General features: G+C 49.2%; 1 protein-coding gene across 1 annotated transcript; it reads right to left on the bottom strand.

Annotated features, from left to right (window-relative positions):
• Nucleotides 1-684: 684 nt before the first annotated feature.
• Nucleotides 685-17,675, bottom strand: PGD (phosphogluconate dehydrogenase). The gene is made up of 13 exons (XM_066375038.1): nt 17,546-17,675; nt 16,838-16,913; nt 15,847-16,026; nt 12,622-12,687; nt 11,872-11,990; nt 9,221-9,290; nt 5,942-6,076; nt 4,422-4,611; nt 2,253-2,383; nt 1,905-2,038; nt 1,447-1,546; nt 1,194-1,316; nt 685-1,096 (listed from the first exon to the last, which is right to left on the bottom strand). Exons 1-13 carry the CDS (start codon nt 17,551-17,553, stop codon nt 977-979), a joined length of 1,452 nt encoding a protein of 483 aa, XP_066231135.1. The 5' UTR covers nt 17,554-17,675; the 3' UTR covers nt 685-976.
• Nucleotides 17,676-18,113: the final 438 nt, after the last annotated feature.

The following is an 18,113-nucleotide window of genomic DNA, read 5'->3' as shown; positions in this document are numbered from 1 at the left end:
CAGCAGAGGAAAAGCCACCACATGGGTGCCAAGCAGGGGAAAGGGAAGGAACCAGACCAAGAGGAGCCCAGCACTTAGGTGTAATTACCTGAAATGTTTATTACAAAATATCTGACAGAAAAAAAGGCATAAAAAATGTTACAGTGAACGTCCATATACCCACTACCCATCTTAAAAAAAACAAAAAAAACTAACGCATTCAAGTCCTCTGTACTCACACTCCCTGACCACCAGGGTTAATCATTATCCTAACTTTGATAGTTCTTGTATTATTCTGGAACCTTTTTTTTAAAGAGAACGAACTTGACACTTGGTTGCACTGTCATCACCTCCCTGCCAATGGGAAGGCTCAGAGACAATCCTAAGCACAAGGGAGTATTTGAGAGTCTGGAGGAAAAGGTTTAGCGGCGTGATACCAGGTTCCAGGCTGAGCTGCTGTGCAGACCCCACCCTCCACCCCCCACCCCTTCTCGAGGGTTCACCAGGGCACCCTCAGGGACCTCCCACATCCACGAACACGTGGACAGTGACCGCTTGGAGGAGCTAGCGCTCCTCACCAAACACGCCACTTCCGGGTCAGGCCTGGAGGCAAGGGCAGAGCGCATGACGGTCCCCACAGAGCGACTTCACAAGCAAGCATGGGTTGGCTTTTTCAGGACTCTTGTGACACTTCATTTATTTAAAAAAAAAAAAAAAAATTACTGATTAATTTTAGAGAGAGAGGGAAGGAGAGAGAAACACTGATCTGTTGTTCTACTTATTTATCCTTTCATTGGTTAATTCTTGTATGTGCCCTGAGTGGGGATCAAACTTGCAACCCTGGCACGTCAGGATGACACTTTAACCAACTGAGCTACTGGCCAGGGCACGACACTTTATTTTAAACAATCTGAGCGAAAGAAGGGCAAAGGGCTGTAAGCAGTGCGTGTGCAAACGGAATGTCCCTGTCTGTGGACTCCTGGTGGCAGCAGTCTGATCAGGCGTTGTATGAAGAGGACGACACGCTGCCCCCATGGCCCGTCCAGTTCGTGTGGATAAAGTTTCCTGGTCTGGCTAAGAGTTCATAGGTGTGGGCCCCAAAGTAATCGCGCTGAGCCTAGAGAACGAGACACGAGGTTGGTGAGAGTGGCACACAGGCGCGCGGCCCTCGGGGACCGGGCAGGCCCATGCTGACCACCTCCTCCCAAGCTCACCTGGATCAGGTTGGCTGGCAGCATGTCGTGCCGGTACCCATCATAGAAGGAGAGGGCAGTGGTGAAGCAGGGCATGGGGATGCCCGCCTGGACCCCAGTACTGATGGCCCTCCGCCAGGAGTCCTGCACGAGGGACACGGGCCCACACGATGGTTAATTGCTTCCCCTGAAAATGGCAGGTTTCCCCAGAGGCCCCAGAGCAGAGCCCCCCTGCCCCGAGAACGCCCACACCGCCCAGCTCTGGGTTACTGACCTGGCAGTTTTCGACAGCGGACTTAAAGAAGTCGTCAAGCAATAGATTCTGAAGTTCTGGATTTCGGTCAAAAGCATCTTTAATCTTTCCTAGGAACACACTGAAATAACCCAGAGGGAAGACGTCAGTGAAGAGTAATCACAGTGGGGTGCCTGCTGGCAGAGGGCGGGGAAGGAAGGGAAAGCTGAGGCACACCCTCAAGAGGTACAAAGTCACAACTCTCAGCCCGGGAAGCAGACCATCTGCTCAACGAAAATACAGAGCAAGGTCCCAGGAGGCCAGGCCAGAAGCCATGAGCTCACAGAACTACTGTAAAAGGCGTAGTGTGGACAATCTAGTTAGAGCAACTGCTACGCAGAATGTGATGTGACCATCTAAATGGGTCTCGTGGCCAGAGCCCCCGCAGGGACTCTGCAGTGCCTGGCAGCCCGGGGTGCCCCCCCACCCCCGTCACAGACCTTCTGATGATGCAGCCCCCTCTCCACATCAGGGCAATGCCACCATAGTTGAGGGTCCAGCCGAATTCAGTGGCTGCCTGTCTCAGCAGCATAAAGCCTTGAGCATAAGAGATGATCTTGGAAGCATAGAGGGCCTGAGGGATGACACAAAGACTCATGAGAGCTGCCATCAGCAAACGGAGCTCTGGGGCCTCCTAGCCCTGCCTTTTGAGCAGTGCAGACCCCAGAAAGCATGAGAAAAGGGAAAGGCTCCACCCCCACCGCGGCCTCAGTGGGATTTCCAAAACAGCCTCACCCCACTGCCTTCCACGGAACAAGCAATTGCTACTGCCAGGGACAGAGCCCCACCTTTCGAATGTCCTCCAGGAATGATTTCTTGTCACCTTTGAACTGGGTCTTCTGAGGACCCTTTAGCTTTTTGCTAGCTTGAACCCTCTCGTCCTTCAGAGATGATAAGCACCGGGCAAAGACTGCTTCTCCTGCGTGGGGGGCGTGGGGAGAGATAATGTTACCCAAGCCCACACCCAAACCCAGAGAAAAACGGACACACACACACACACACACACACACACACACACACACGACGCACAAGCTGGAGGGGATGAGGGAAAATAGAAGTGGAGCCAGATCTTCAATTGTACAGAGCTGAAAGTCTCAACCTTAGGCCACAAAATTTCACGCAGATCAGAAAGAGCTCTCATAAAAGCTCTAAACAGTTGATATAACTAAACCTCCAAGCCAGTCTTCCTACATAAATACAGATATTGAACCACGACGCTCAACATGAAATTCAAAGGGGAGTTTTCATTTCAGGGAAAAACAAAGTGGTAAAACCACCATTATTTAGAATTACTCTACGTTGGTCCACGAGTAAAATTTCAATTGCAATTGCAAGGACTTTAATTTTTAAATGCTCACCAAAGACTCAACTTATTTTCCTTTGGAGCACTAACTACTCATCAATTTGGAATAACCACAACATGAGAAGGAACGCTTATGAAGTTGCCCCTCAGAAACTCCGTTTTCTATTCCTCCACGGGCAGACCGCAGACAGTGCGGTTCAGTTCCGGACCACCACAGTACACAAGTGTCACACTGAAGAGAGTCGTGACCCTTTTGCTGGGGAAGGGTCTTGCCTTCCATTTATAAAAAAAGCAACATCTGTGGTGCAATGAAATGAGGTGTTCAGTGTGTCCACGGTCACCATCAAAGTTTTACAATGTTACTTCATTGGGTTTAGAACTGTTTCAAAATAGTACTTTAGTATTAAGGCATTTAGAACACATCCCTTATAAATGACTACTTGCTCAGCTGACTCTGTAACCGGAATAAAATCAGTGTCACAGACCCTCGCTTGATGCCCCTGCAGTGTACACACGATGACTTAGCACTCATGGGCGGAAGCTTTGTAAGAACTGGCGCAAGGAGGCCAGTGTGGTGAAACCCCTCGGTGTGAGCCCAGGGTCAGCTGGAGGACTGGCATCCCCATGAGCTCCGCAGACAAGACAACGCCCACCCAGGAAAAAAGGGTGCAGTCTCTAACATGAAGGTGGGATTCTTTTTGAGACTATAATACTCTTATATTTGAGTCAGCAATAAACAAGCTGCTCCCAGCATTGTCTCCTTGGTCCCCGCCTACAGTGTCACTCAGATTAGCTAAAAAGCAGCCAACTTCCTTCTACACAGGGCAGGACTAAGCAACCTCCTTCCCTCCTGAACTGTGGCTTCACGCCACTGTTCATGACAACCCGAGTGGGGCAAATTAGGAAACTGAGAGGAAGGAGGAGAGCGGGGAGGCAAAGGCAGCCTGGATCCGGGAGACAGAAAATTCTATGTTCTCACAAGGGCCACTCTGCCAGGACCAGCGGTCAGCCTTTCATTAAACGTGCTGGGTACCTTTTTTCAATCTCCCTTTTCATCTTCCAGAGAGTATCTTTCTTATTTTAAAGAACCAAACTGTAGTTTTGTTAGTTCATTAATATAAAAAGCATAGAATGGGAAGGAGACATCCACTTCTAAGATAGTTTTCTTCCAAAAGAAGAAGGAATATAGAAAAAGAAAAAATATTAAAAGACTTGAAATGTATAGGTAATATTTTAATTTTTAAATATTTGAGAAGTAAACCTCAGAAAAAAATACTAAGTGCTGAGTACATAAACCTATGCTGTGAACTTCTGTAGGAAAAATTAGTTACCTTGCCCATTAAAAAGATCTAGGTTGCTGCCTATTATTAAATCACTATAACTATCCCAAAGATCAAACTGGGTAAGAAAGACAGTTCTAAGCTCATGTCAAAGCTCCTAGGTCTGGGAAAAGGACCATGAGAGACTCAAAAGCAGTTTCAGCCTCTCCGACTGTATTTTTCATATGCAGAGTGCAGAGAGCACCCTGGGAGCGGACTAGGGTTCACACCCGCTAATAGACCTGGTCCCTAGCTGCCGGTCAGTACCAGTATTCCAGCAGGACACTGTGATCAACACGGTGAGACGGAGGGCTGAGCGAAAAGCTGAACGTTACCGATGAGGGTGACGGGCACGCCGTACTCCAGGGCTGAGATGGCCGTCCACTTCCCCGTGCCCTTCTGCCCCGCGCTGTCCCTGATCTTTGGCAGCAGGTGAGTGCCGTCGCTATCTTTGAACTTGAGAATGTTGGCTGTGATTTCGATCAGGAATGAGTCTAGCTCTGTCTTATTCCAGTCCTCAAATGCCTACGTGCAGGAGTGAGAGAACCAAGGATTAGACAGGAGACGTGACCCTGACAGAGCCCTTTTCCTCTGTCAATATTGACTGATGCTCACAATCTGCTCAATGCTCAAGGTCAACAGGCTCTCCTGTCGGGCACGGCCGAATACGGGCGCTCCCACCAGCTGCCGCTGCCACTGCCCAGGAGCCTGCTGCATCTTCTAACCTGGTTATGCCGCTTTCTGATCACCTCTGTTCTCCCCTCAGAACAAGTGTGCCCTCACCTCACTCAGGTGTCTGTCCTTGTCACCTGCCCAGAGACCTCCCCGACAGCCCAATCTACAGCTACCTCTTACACCAGAGTCCTTTTCTTCATAACAGCGCTCCTAACTATTCCGTACTTACCGTAACCATTCCTGTCTTCCCACTCCACGAGGGCAGGGACTTTGTTGCTCTTGTTTTTTACTACTATATCCCCAGCATTCCGAACAGTGCCTAGCGTATAGTAAAGCACTCATACACACAGTGAATGAGTACATTGAATATTATGTAAACCAATGAAATGTGCACATGAAAAGAAAAGCACTGTTTCTATGAGAACCAAGTTAAATTGTTTCAGAAGGGATGACAAGGGTAAGTCAGTGAAACAAAATAAGTGGGGATGACACAAATTTCAACATTTGAAAAACGTTTAAAAAAATCTAGAAGGATTCTGCACTGTGTACCTCATGTCTTTAATCATGTTCCACTTGAAATAAGCGAAACTAGAACTCTAGATGGCAAGACAGCTAGAATGCTCACGGCAGAACTTAAAAAGACTTGATGGCGGAGCGAACGTACTTTCGTATATTTTCAATTAAAACAAGTATTTACCTAATTAATGATGCTGAAGTATTTGGAGAAAAGACTGCTGGTGTCTGCAATTTATGTTGAAATGTTTGAAAAGATGACTAAGTTTCCGGAGGAACGGACAGATGTGCAGTAAAAGGCTAACAGCAAAAGCTAGGCAGTCTGGACTGAGTACCCAATGTCAGTCCTTGCCCTGCCATGTGTGAGCAGTTTCACAATAAAATGCGAGGAAAGGCTGTCAAAAGCCAGTCCCAATTTGATCAGAAAAGAAAGCTTCCACCGCATGTCCCACCTGGGACAATGGGAGGATCAAATGAGACACGTGCTTGACGCATGGGAAGGGTCACTCAATGGTGGACTCGGGCTTAGTGACTCGCTAACACATTTTACAGTCCTAGAACTGAAGGCTTCCTTCAAGTGAGGCTGCGCCCACCCTGGCCAGCAGGATGACCGGAGGAAGAACGGGGAATGCTCCCTGTCACTGCGGGCACACGGGGCCGCACTCACCTGGGCCATCTCGTCATGCTCCATTCCCAGGATGTCCTTCATCAGGTGATAAGCCTCACAGATCAGCTGCATGTCCCCGTACTCGATCCCATTGTGCACCATCTTCACAAAGTGTCCTGCTCCCTCCTCTCCCACCTGTGGGAGCCACAAGCACCCCGAGGCCGTCAGGGAGGCAGAGAACACCCCAGGAAAGCCCGCATGAAATTCTTCAGCAAGACTCCCTCCCCACACAGAAAACAAGTGTAAGGCAAATACTTAAGTATTTTAAAGTAAGAATCAATATGTAACAATTCAACACAAGCTTCAACCAGTACAGTGTTATTTAAAACTAAGCCCAAGGGCCTGACCTGTGGTGGCGCAGTGGATAAAGCGTCGACCTGGAAATGCTGAGGTTGCCGGTTCGAAACCCTGGGCTTGCCTGGTCAAGGCACATATGGGAGTTGATGCTTCCTGCTCCTCCCCCCTTCTCTCTCTCTGTCTCTTCTCTCTCTCTCTCTCCCTCTCCTCTCTAAAAAATGAATAAATAAATAAATAATTAAAAAAAAAGAATACTTTTAAGCCTGACCTGTGGTGGCGCAGTGGATAAACCATCGACCTGGAAATGCTGAGGTCGCTGGTTTGAAACCCTGGGCTGGCCTGGTCAAGGCACATATGGGAGTTGATGCTTCCAGCTCCTGCCCCCTTCTCTCTCTGTCTCTCTCTCCTCTCTCTCTCTCCTTCTCTGTCTCTCTCTCTCCCTTTCTCTCTCCTCTCTAAAAAATGAATTAAAAAAAAAAAAATTTAAAAAAAAAAATTAAAAATAAAACTAAGCCCAAATTTATTTCTCTAAAGAGTTTTCAAGATTCCCCAATTAACTGAAAGTACCTACCGCTCCTTAGCTTACATTTCTGCTCTAACTGCTATTAAAGCAGCCCCCACTCCCAGTAAAGGAAGTCTTCCTTCTCCTGACGTTACCACTCTTATAGCAACTAGAGGCTACGAGAAGCTGGCTGATTAAATCCCTTGTACTTTTATAAAATATGTGTGTATTGTAGTTGTTTCTAATGGCAACTGAGAGATAAAAATGACCTTAGCTCCCAGATCTGGCCCTCAACTGTAAGCCTAGAAACGTGTTCTTGCCGGGATCTCACAGTTGACAAGATACTGACTTTATAAGAAAGCTGGGAAGATGTAGAAAATCACAATACAGTTTATAAATTTATGATGAGAAACTGAACTGTGGATTGTAGTGGTTACAAACGTCAGTCTGATCAAGACATTCTGTCCCTGCAGACAAGCTACTTGGGAAGCCCCATTATCTGAAAATTGTTAATGGGCAAGGGACCAGAACAAAGGGAGTGACAGGGGTCAGATATTTAATGGCCTCAGACTCTGCAGCCACATGCATCCCTCCCCATGAGGGGACACCTGCCCAGTGGACCAGAGGTTCGGATGACCTGAGCAGTCTGTCTCCTGGCAGCCATTTTTTAGATAACACATGAACGTTTACATCAGGGACTTCCTTTGTTTCCACTGCTGACTTACCCCTCTGATTTTGACACTTTCTGTGGTCATTGAGTAACGTGGCTAATAACATCTTACTTCACCCCAGCCTTCCTGTAACTTCAACAATGAACTAGAGTCCTTGCTTTTTGTATGGATATCAGTATTTTTCTTTTTTAAACAGAAGTTTTTTAATTGAATGCTTACAGAGAAGAGGTGGGCAATCATTTGTTGTTCCACTAAATTGTGCATTCATTAGTCACTTCCCATATGCGCCCTGACCAGGTATCGAACCTGCTACTTTGGTGCTTCAGAACAACACTCTAACCAACTGAGCTAATCAGCCAGGGTACAGATACCAGGTTTTTCAATACCCTGACACTAAGCCGTAAAGCTATGAATAGTCAACCTTATTTGATCAACATATATAAGGGCAAATACTGGTTTTTCCTTCCTGATTTTGTCCTAAGTATATCATATCTAAAAAGCAGTTACTGTTGGTGTACTTTTATTATATGTACTCTATTGCCAAGGAATAAAAACTCCCTTCAATCCTTCATACTCATGAGAAAATCAATCAACACTTCAAATCACTGCCTGACCTCTCTCTCCACCCAAAAGCAGAATGATTAAATTCAGTGACTACTGGTTAAAATGTAGGACCAGTCTCAGTGCTAGAGCTAAAGTCCTCAGGTACCGCCAGACCCAGGAGTGGGGACTTCCCACATTCCTCGTGGACCTCAGTCCTGGTTTCACCTCCACCTCTTACTGCACATAAAATACATCTAATACAATAAACACAGCACACACATGTCCTGATAGAAGATGAAAGGGGATCAGGAGCTAGAGAGACCTTGGAGATCACCCAGCCCCAGCCAGCACTGCATAGAGGAGAAACTGAGGCCCGCGGAGGGAAAGTGACAAGTGACTTGCCTACTGGCACCTAGCTAAGTCAGAACTCCAAAATGGGTCTCCCTCAGCTAGTGTATTTTCATCCATGGTATAGACTGAAGCTGCAATAAGGGTTAAAACTTATCTTAATAGCAACATAAAATACAGGAAGGAGTGGGGGGTGCAGAGGGGAGGGGTAATAGGGGAGAGGAATGTGGCGGAAGCAGTGGGGGGAGGGGGCCTGCAGAGAAGGGGTGTGTGGAGGAGGAGGTATGGAGAGGGGCATGTGGAGTAGAGGGGGGCGGAGGAGAGGGGGCAGGGTGCAGAGAAGGGGTGTGGAGAAGGGGTGAGGTATGGGCGAGGGGGCAATGAGGAAAGGGGGTGGGGTGCGGAGGAGTTACAGAGGAGAGGGGGCGAGGGAGGGGATGCAGAGGAGACAGAGCGGGGTACGGAGGAGGGGACGTGGAGGAGAGGGAGCGGGGTACGGGGTGCAGAGCCAAGGCCACCCGACCCTCAGGGCAGAAGGCCGCATCCCGCTCTGCTCAAGCAGACACCAAGGTGAGCAACCCTCACTTTGATTTTGACACTCCTCAGCCATGAAGAAACAGCTACAAAACCTTACTTTACTTCACCCTCCTTCCGTTCCTTCTTAAGGGCTCCGTCTTTCAGGGGATCTGAGGGGGGCTTTCAGTAGCAGCCCTGGGCTATGACCTTCCCCCAGGTACAGGGTTCCTGCAACGGGCATGCATCTCAGGCATCAGCTGTGCTGGCGACTTCAAGACTGAGAAGCTTTCTGCCACAATCCAGTCCCGGGACCAAGGGGGACAGGGTGGCCCTGTGCATTCGGTCACGTCCGTGCCCACACTGCCGCCCGGCCTGGAAGAGGAAGAGGAGCCTGGTACTTGCCCAGTCACAGCAGGGTTCTCCCGTTCCGACCTTCGCAGCGATGCCCTGGAAGATGGTCTTGATGTGGGGCCTGCGGAAAGGAACCGTGTCGGTTAGGGGCGGGGACTTGGATTAATACTCAAGGACGCCCCTCACCCCCACATTCTCTAAGGGGCAGTGAAAGTGCCCAGTCCTCAGGGTACACCAGTGGGAAGCGGAGGCTGTCTGAGCAGACAAACAAAAAGAGGGGCGCAGCATCGTCAGAGCACACACAGACATTTCATCATTGCAAGGTCAGAAGCAGCTGTGGTCCCAGCAGCAGCCACACGAGGTCCCTTGATACCCCGCTGCGTATCGGGGCACATGGTCCGGGCACAAGGTCTAGGCACCGCGACTCAGGACAGGGAACCGAGCAGTGTGTCCAAGGGCTCCAGTCACTGTTATTCCCAGAAAAGGGGCTGCTTCCCCTCCACAGAGGATATAAGTCCTGGCACATTTTCCTTACTGCTCTCCTCACTAGTGACCAAGAAAAGACTTCCCTAAAAGGTTCTGGTAAAAACACAAAATCCAAGGAAGCTAAGGCAGCTACACCTTAAACCTTAACTTCACCAAACTTTGAGTGAGTGTTTCAGGTGAAAGTGCCATTTCTACCTCTGCCAGACCATGGGAGGAGAGTGAGTGAGCGAGCGACTAGAGCATTTCTGCACTCAAACGTTTTCATGTGTGTTGTCTGCATTTCTGACAGCCCGCTGGGCAATTCCCCAAGATAAGGATTTTTAAGCTTTTGAGAGGTAGGAGGGCCGCTGCTTCCAGATTTAACATACACAAGAGAACCCCAGACTTACTCATTAGAGTAAGAATGATCTTTGCCTAACCAGGAGGTAGAGCAGTGGAAAGAGCATTGGCCTGGGAGGCTGAGGACCTCAAGGTCACCGGCTTGAGCACAGGCTCACAGACATGACCCCATGGTCGCTGGCTTGACCAAGGGGCCCCTGGTCAAGGCATGTACGAGAGAGCAATCAATAAACAACTAAAGTTCTGCAACAAAGAACTGATACTTCTCATCTCTCTCCCTTCCTATGTCTCTTTCTACAAATAAAGAAAAAAAAAGAAAAAAGAATAATCTTCCCCAATAAAGCCTTCACCCTTGGGGATTAGATCCGATCACTCCGTACTTTAATGCCTAATATAAAAATACCTGTAAATCAAACTCATTCAGAAAAGCCTTCCTACGTCTCCCTCGAAAGGACCCCTCCGCTCTCTCTCCTGCCCCACGCCTCTCCCTAGTTCCCCCTTTCTCTGCAGTCCCGGCAGGGCAGCGGGGCCCCGTCTAAGTCACATAGGGTTAGTTTCTCGCATCTTTTCATCTGGACTCCTCACCCTGCTCACACACCCCCACCCCCCCTTACACCTCCCTTCTCTTCTCTCCCAGGGCCCCACCCTTCGATGGCCGACCCCGCCTCTCATACACAGCAGGGTCAACAGTGTGAAACTTTCTTTCCAAGTCAAATAGTACATTTCCACTTCATTCTCAGGGACAAAGAGGCCCCGTCCAATTTTCCCATTACTCACTATTATTAAATCTAGTTATTTTAGGACTGCACATCAGTTAAAGAGACAGGCCATTCTCCTAAACCCAGAGAGTGCACAGGATGTCATCTGGCCGCTTCCTTTGAGCCTGTGACCCTTTAAGCCAGGGATCCCCAAACTTTTTACACAGGGGGCCAGTTCACTGTCCCTCAGACTGTTGGAGGGCGGACTATAAAAAAAAACTATGAACAAATCCCTATGCACACTGCACATATCTTATTTTAAAGTAAAAAAACAAAACGGGAACAAATACAATATTTAAAATAAAGAACAAGTAAATTTAAATCATCAAACTGACCAGTATTTTTTTTTTTTTCATTTTTCTGAAGCTGGAAACAGGGAGAGACAGTCAGACAGACTCCCGCATGCGCTCGACCGGGATCCACCCGGCACGCCCACCAGGGGCGATGCTCTGCCCACCAGGGGGCGATGCTCTGCCCATCCTGGGCGTCGCCATGTTGCGACCAGAGCCACTCTAGCGCCTGAGGCAGAGGCCACAGAGCCATCCCCAGCGCCCGGGCCATCTTTGCTCCAATGGAGCCTTGGCTGCGGGAGGGGAAGGGAGAGACAGAGAGGAAAGCCCGGCGGAGGGGTGGAGAAGCAAATGAGCGCTTCTCCTGTGTGCCCTGGCCGGGAATCGAACCCGGGTCCTCCGCACGCTAGGCTGACGCTCTACCGCTGAGCCAACCGGCCAGGGCCTGACCAGTATTTCAATGGGAACTATGCTCCTCTCACTGACCACCAATGAAAGAGGTGCCCCTTCCGGAAGTGCGGCGGGGGCTGGATAAATGGCCTCGGGGGGCTGCCTGCGGCCCGCGGGCCGTAGTTTGGGGACCCCTGCTTTAAGCCCACTTAGAACTTCCATGATCAGTCTTGGCAGGGAAGAATAGGAAAAATGGCAAAAGAGAAATACGCACATATATTGTGTCAAAGCAACAAAACGTGTAGACAAGCTATTTCCAGCATCTCGTATCTCCAGCACTCAGTCACCCAGAGACACCTGGTGACACAACGGCTGAGCTCCTTCATTCTCCCGGGTCAGGCTCCCCTGTGCTGAGATGCGGTGGCACTCTGGTACTCACCAGGCCTCTCTGTGTCCTCCGGGCATTAGTGATGGGCCATACCGGGCCCCATCCTCTCCGCCACTCACGCCGCTCCCCACAAACAAGATTCCCTTTGCCTTGAGGTCTCGGCAGCGTCTCTACATGAGAGAGAAGTCACTTTGTTACGATTCAAGAGCTTCTCCCAATGAATGAGGGAGTGTTACAGACATGGAGATCATGGAGAACATTTAACATGAAATGACTCAGAATCCAAAAATAACCTGGTCATTAAAGAAATGTGATCCCCTCAGTCTGGGAATACAAAAAAAGAGAATCTATGAAAGTTTAAGATAACTATCCTGTCCCCAAAGTGAGAAACCAGCCAGACACTCTCATTTCCCTGGAAAAGACCTCCTGCAGTTAGCCTCGGTACAGGGCTGGTTTTCACACAGGTGCAACCGCCGCTCAGCACCGGAGGCTGTGCGGGGACTCCTCCTAGCACGAGGGCACCGGCCCTCAGCCACACTACGTGCCCGTGAGTCATGCACTGGTGGGACAGGGAGGGAAGCTAACAGAACCTCTCTCCTGCTCTACCCGAGCAGCAGTCACCTGAGCTATGGATCGATGAGAACCTCCATCAAGTCTGTCTGCGCAGAACAAAGGCCGAGAACTCCCGCACCCATCCCCCGAGTCAGCGCCACGGGACAGTCCACTGTCACACGGGCCATGCTTATACTTCTTCCCAGATGGTCTCAGAACCTGGGCGAACCTGGACTGAAGCATACTCACTGTGGTATCCCTGTATTCAGAATTTCCTCCATCAATGATGATGTCACCTGTGTCCAACAAGGGTACCTGTGACCAGATACCAGTGTGAACGTGAGCCAAAGACAAAAAGACAAAAATAACATACTGTAGCCAATTAAAACAAACAAGGATTTATCCTAAACAAACCTAGTCTAAAAGCAAGTATGATTTAATTTTAAATGATCCTTTCTGTGGCTAGAGCTAGACCCTACTTAAAAGCTGAGGGCTAACAAACGCAGTCCGAAGTCTCCACAACTGAAACATTTCTTTCAAAGCACCCTAAGGTTTTACAACCAACGGAACCTACTTGGACAATTCTTTACTTCCCCTGTGTAGCATCTGCCCTGGTGTACGTTCCCGAACGTGCCTTGTCGGAGAGCAGCTCCCTGTGACCCGCCAACCGATGGCTCTCCCCTTCCGTGCTCAGTCGCCCCCTTCAAACTCCAGGTAACATGACTTACTATCTCCCTCTGCTGAAGAACAATCTACCATTTTCTAGTCATTCCTGTCTACAGCTAATTACTGGTTTCCTGGCAGCTTGCTACACAGAAAGCTTGCCATGTTCTTTATCACTATGTTCTTCCCTTCTAGGTCATTTTTTCTTTATAATGGCGACACACTGGTTACAAATTCTTCTCTCTTGATGTAGAAACAACCCAGTGTTCACACTGCTCTGCTAGAGCAGGAATCGCTGCCGATCCCACCTTTGTTTATTGTTGCTATGTATCTCACAAGACATTTCTTCTGAACAGCCAATGCCTTGGTTTTCTCGTGGTAGTTACTGCAGAATTGTTTTTCAGTATATAAACAAACAACTTCCACTGGTTTTCCTTCAGCCATATGCTTTGTTTTGCTGGTTTTTTTTGTTTGTTTGTTTTTTTACAGAGACAGAGAGAGGGATAGATAGGGACAGACAGGAACAGAGAGAGATGAGAAGCATCAATCATCAGTTTTTTGTTGCGACACCTTAGTTGTTCATTGATTGCTTTCTCATACGTGCCTTGACAGTGGGCCTTCAGCAGACTGAGTGATCTCTCGCTCGAGCCAGTGACCTTGGGTCCAAGCTGGTGAGCTTTGTTCAAACCAGATGAGCCCACGCTCAAGCTGGCAGGTCTTGAACCTGGATCCTCCGCATCCCAGTCCGACGCTCTATCCACTGCGCCACCGCCTGGTCAGGTGGTTTTTTGGTTGTTTTTTTTTAAGAGAAAAGCACCCCAAGGCTGCAGGGCACTGGCAATGAGGTTATCTCCATCTATCATGGGAGTGGAAATCCCCCAGTTAATACAGGGTGCTCTTTTTCCAGGTGTGTGGAAGGATGGCCCCAGAGGCATCCCAGAAACAGCTCACAGTAACAGTGCCGCTGCTCCCGTGAGCAGCTTCTGCCACAACCACCCCAGTGACAGTGGCATCCGTCCTCCCGCGGGAACAAGTTGGGGAAAAATCCAAACTAGTGAGTGAGACAGATTGTAATAACCACCCACTGGAACAGGCCCACTATCCCCTAGCCCTGGGGTGTGGTGGGGCCCTCAATGAGGTGTTAGACTACAATGTTACAATTTGCTGAAGAACCAGGCCTAGCAGCTAGCCTGGGCTGATGGTCAGGGACCAGGACAGCTGAGGCCTGCAACAGAGCCCTCTGTCTGGGGCACTCAGCTCTAGGCACTCGTCCACCTGTCCCAGCATGGCCATCACCACCCATATGCACATTTGTTTTCCTCCAAAAGAGACATACTTCCTGAAGCCAACTGTTTGGTACAAAAAGAAGTATCCAGTATGGTATTCCTAGGATTCCCTAAAGGGATCTCTTGTCACTTAAATTATATTGTACAATTTGAGAAGTGTTGCTTTATAGGAACACTGAGGAAAATAAAATCTATTCCTAAATTTGGACACTAAGGTTTATAGTGAATAGCACTAAATATTCATAATACACAATGAAAACAAAGTTTTTCTGAGTATTACAGATAAGAGCCCACTAAGATTACTAGTCATGCATTGCATGACATTTTGGTCAACAATGGACCACATATACTACGGTGGTCCTGTAAGATTATAACAGCTAAAAAATTCCTGTCACCTAGTAATGTTGTAGCCATCTTGATGTCATAGCACAACTTATTACTCATGTGTTTGTGGTGATGCTGATATAAATTTGTACTGCCAGTGTATAAAAATATAACACACACAATTATGCACAACATGTAACACTTGATAATGACTATGTTACTGTTATTATTGTATGTTACTATACTATATTGTTTGTTGGAGTATATATACTCTTTCTACTTACTACAAAAAGTATACTGTATTACATCAACAGCTTCATACATCTCACATCTCTTTTTTTTTTTTTTACAGAGACAGAGAGAGAGTGAGAGAGAGGAACAGAGAGACAGGAACAGAGAGAGATGAGAAGCACCAATCATTAGTTTTTCGTTGCAACACCTTAGTTGTTCATTGATTGCTTTCTCATATGTTCCTTGACTGCAGGCCTTCAGCAGACTGAGTAACCCCTTGCTCGAGCCAGGAACCTTGAGTTCAAGCTGGTGAGCTTTGCTCAAACCAGATGAGCCCGTGCTCAAGCTGGCGACCTCAGAGTCTCGAACCTGGGTCTTCTGCATCCCAGTCCGATGCTCTATCCACTGAGCCACCACCTGGTCAGACTCACGTCTCTTGATGGCATCATTTTCTCTTCTGCTCGACTTAATCTCGTCTTGTTTTGTGCAGTAATGTGCTATACAGACTTGTAGCCTAGGAGCAACAGGCTAGACCATATGGCCCAGATGTATAGTGGGCTACACACCCAGGTTTGTAAAAGCATGCTCTGTGATGTCGCACAAGGATGAAATTGCCTAATGACACATTTCTCAGTACCTATCCCCATCGTTAAGTGGCACATGATTGTATTGTTTCTACTCTTGTTAATGAATTCTTACTGAACTGTCTCTTGATGTCCTCAGAATTTTATATACTGTATAAGAACTCATTACCACCCGAGGATACGCTGTTACTTAATTAGTGCCAATCAAGTTAACCAAGACTGACACACTTAGGCAATTGTTTGTCAGAACAGAGCAGTTCATATCCAGAAACTGAAGAACTGAAGGGGGAGGGGATCTTTTCAGTAAAAGAAAAAAGTGTAATAACTAAAAGAGAGAGTGAGAGAGGTTCCGTCCCACTAGTGACTGAGAGCAGAGTGGGCCTCACCAGTTTTTCAATGAAATCATCGACAGCCTGGCCGGCCTTCACCAGCAGGACGATGCGCCGCGGCTTCTTCAGCTTGGAGACCATCTCTTTCAGGGAGTGAGCGCCAATCACTTTGGTTCCCTTTGCCTCGTTGGCCAAGAAATCATCAACTTTGGAAACTGTCCTATTAAAAGCACAGACCTAAAAGGGCAAAAAACCGATTAGGAAATGTAGGGAGTACCAGATCTTCATTCAGACGGTGGACCGAGTGACGATAAAATTTCTATTCAGCCCACATACCAGAGATGGTCGGACCTTACGTTTGCCTTTCCCTGCCCAAGTGCTGGCTGATGACTGCACCGTTAATTTAAGTGGATGAAATGGCAAAGAACTGAATATACAGTAAGGCAAGAATAGGTTACAGTTCCTCACATGGAAAATAATACCATAATAAACAAATAATACTACAAGAATAAACTGTTTCCCGAGCTCACAACTGTTAATCTACTTTTGTCCCACCCTGTACAGTATAAGCAAAGGTCACCTCCCCATGACATGTCAGGCCTGTCCTAGCTTATTAAAATGGAAATCCAGGAGCCAGCTGGTTCCAGACTGATACCTTTTGTCACTGAGAATCCTGTTATCTAAACTAGTTTCATACTTATACCCAAACTTTCCACTATCCCCCAATCTCCGTAGGCGATAAAGTCAGAGATCTACATACCCAGCAAGATTTCTCCTCCTCAACATACTGATGGGACTATTCAGGCTAGAGAACTGGCAGAGACATCCAGCAGGACTCTTATTCCCCAGAGAATTGTGGAATTGGCCCTCCCACACCCACATGTAAAGTGGTGCTCCTCTTCCCTTTGCAAAATCCTCATAAACAGCAACAGAGCACAAAGAGAAACATGCTCAGGTTAACGGGGTCTTTGAAATCAGCAGATCCTCGCACTCAAGATAACGCACACCAAAAGCCCATTAAGAGAAGAGTGTGTCCCTGGTGACTTACCACAAAGCCGTGGTCATTCATGTTCAAAATCAAGTTCTGACCCATAACAGCCAGTCCAATCAGTGCAATATCAGCTCTGAAAGATCAGAAAAAGGAACAAAGAAAAATGTGTCAGTTCCACTTAGCCCACTCCAACGCAAGGACCCCGTGTTTTCTCGCATCTGCTAATGATTAATAATTTGTCTTCAACGTCTCTGTCCCCCGAGTCCCTTTTACACTTTAGAGCCCAAGCACGCAGCCTTCCATGAAACTAGAGACAGACCGTCCCCCAGTTCGCCACTTCAGGGGCCTCCGGTCCTCCTGGGAGCCTCTTGGGAACGCACGCTCGGGGGGTGCACGCACAGCACGTCGGCTCCAGTCCAACCGTAAGGACCGCGCCAGGCGTCCCCGCGCTCAAGCGGGCAGAAGCCCCCGCCCCTGCGGTCGGGCCCGGGTTTCCCTCGGCCACGCCCGCCCATCCTAGCAACGGGGATCCCCTGCGCCGCCGCGAAGGGTAGAGAGCTGGGTCCGAGAAGAAAGCGAGGCTACAGGGCTAGCTCGGGATGCGGGGAGTGCTAGGGCCCGAGCCGAAATCTCAGAGGCCCGGGGCTCTGGGCACCACGAAGCCAGGCTCTGGCGACCCCCGGTGCCGAGGCGACGTCAGGCGTGTGTCGGCCCTTCCAGCCGGCTCTTGGAAAGTTCCCCAGCCGCCCGCGGGCCGTCACTCACTGGGCCATGGCGGCGGCGGCGGCGGCGAACCCGGCAGGAGCGACGAGAGGCGGAGAGCAGCGAATGCACAGCGCCAGCGACCGAAGCTGAATCCCGTAGTGCCTCTCCTCCCGAGGCCACGGCCGCGGCATTCGGGCACTGGCCAATAAGAAGGAAGGGGTGGAGCTATGTAGACACGCCATTGGGCCTCCCTGGCGCCTGTTACACCACCTGAGGCAACGGGCCCGCCCACTCCCGGGGCCGACTCAAGAGAGCGCCGAGCACATCGATGACATCGCCCAGGGCGCGCCCGGACTGGAAGGGGGTGCTACGGCGTCCGGACTGGCCGAGTGACCTGGGCGGGGGCCGCGGGTGGGGTGCCGCGACAGGTGGAGAGGGCTGGGTGGGGCTGCCTCCGCAGAGGACACGCAGGGCTGGGGCTCTGCTCTGCAGCTCCGTGCGGGATGGTGGGTCAGGTTGGGCCTCACTTTCTAGTGTTCCAGGCCTTTGGACACCTGTTGCCCGAGTGTCCATCACTCCTTACTCCCATCGCTGCTGTGCGCTGTGGGGCTTATGCATCGTATCGCTC

This window comes from Saccopteryx leptura, chromosome 3, assembly GCF_036850995.1.
Source record: "Saccopteryx leptura isolate mSacLep1 chromosome 3, mSacLep1_pri_phased_curated, whole genome shotgun sequence".
Taxonomy (NCBI): domain Eukaryota; kingdom Metazoa; phylum Chordata; class Mammalia; order Chiroptera; family Emballonuridae; genus Saccopteryx; species Saccopteryx leptura.
This window is presented reverse-complemented; position numbering and strand designations above follow the sequence as displayed.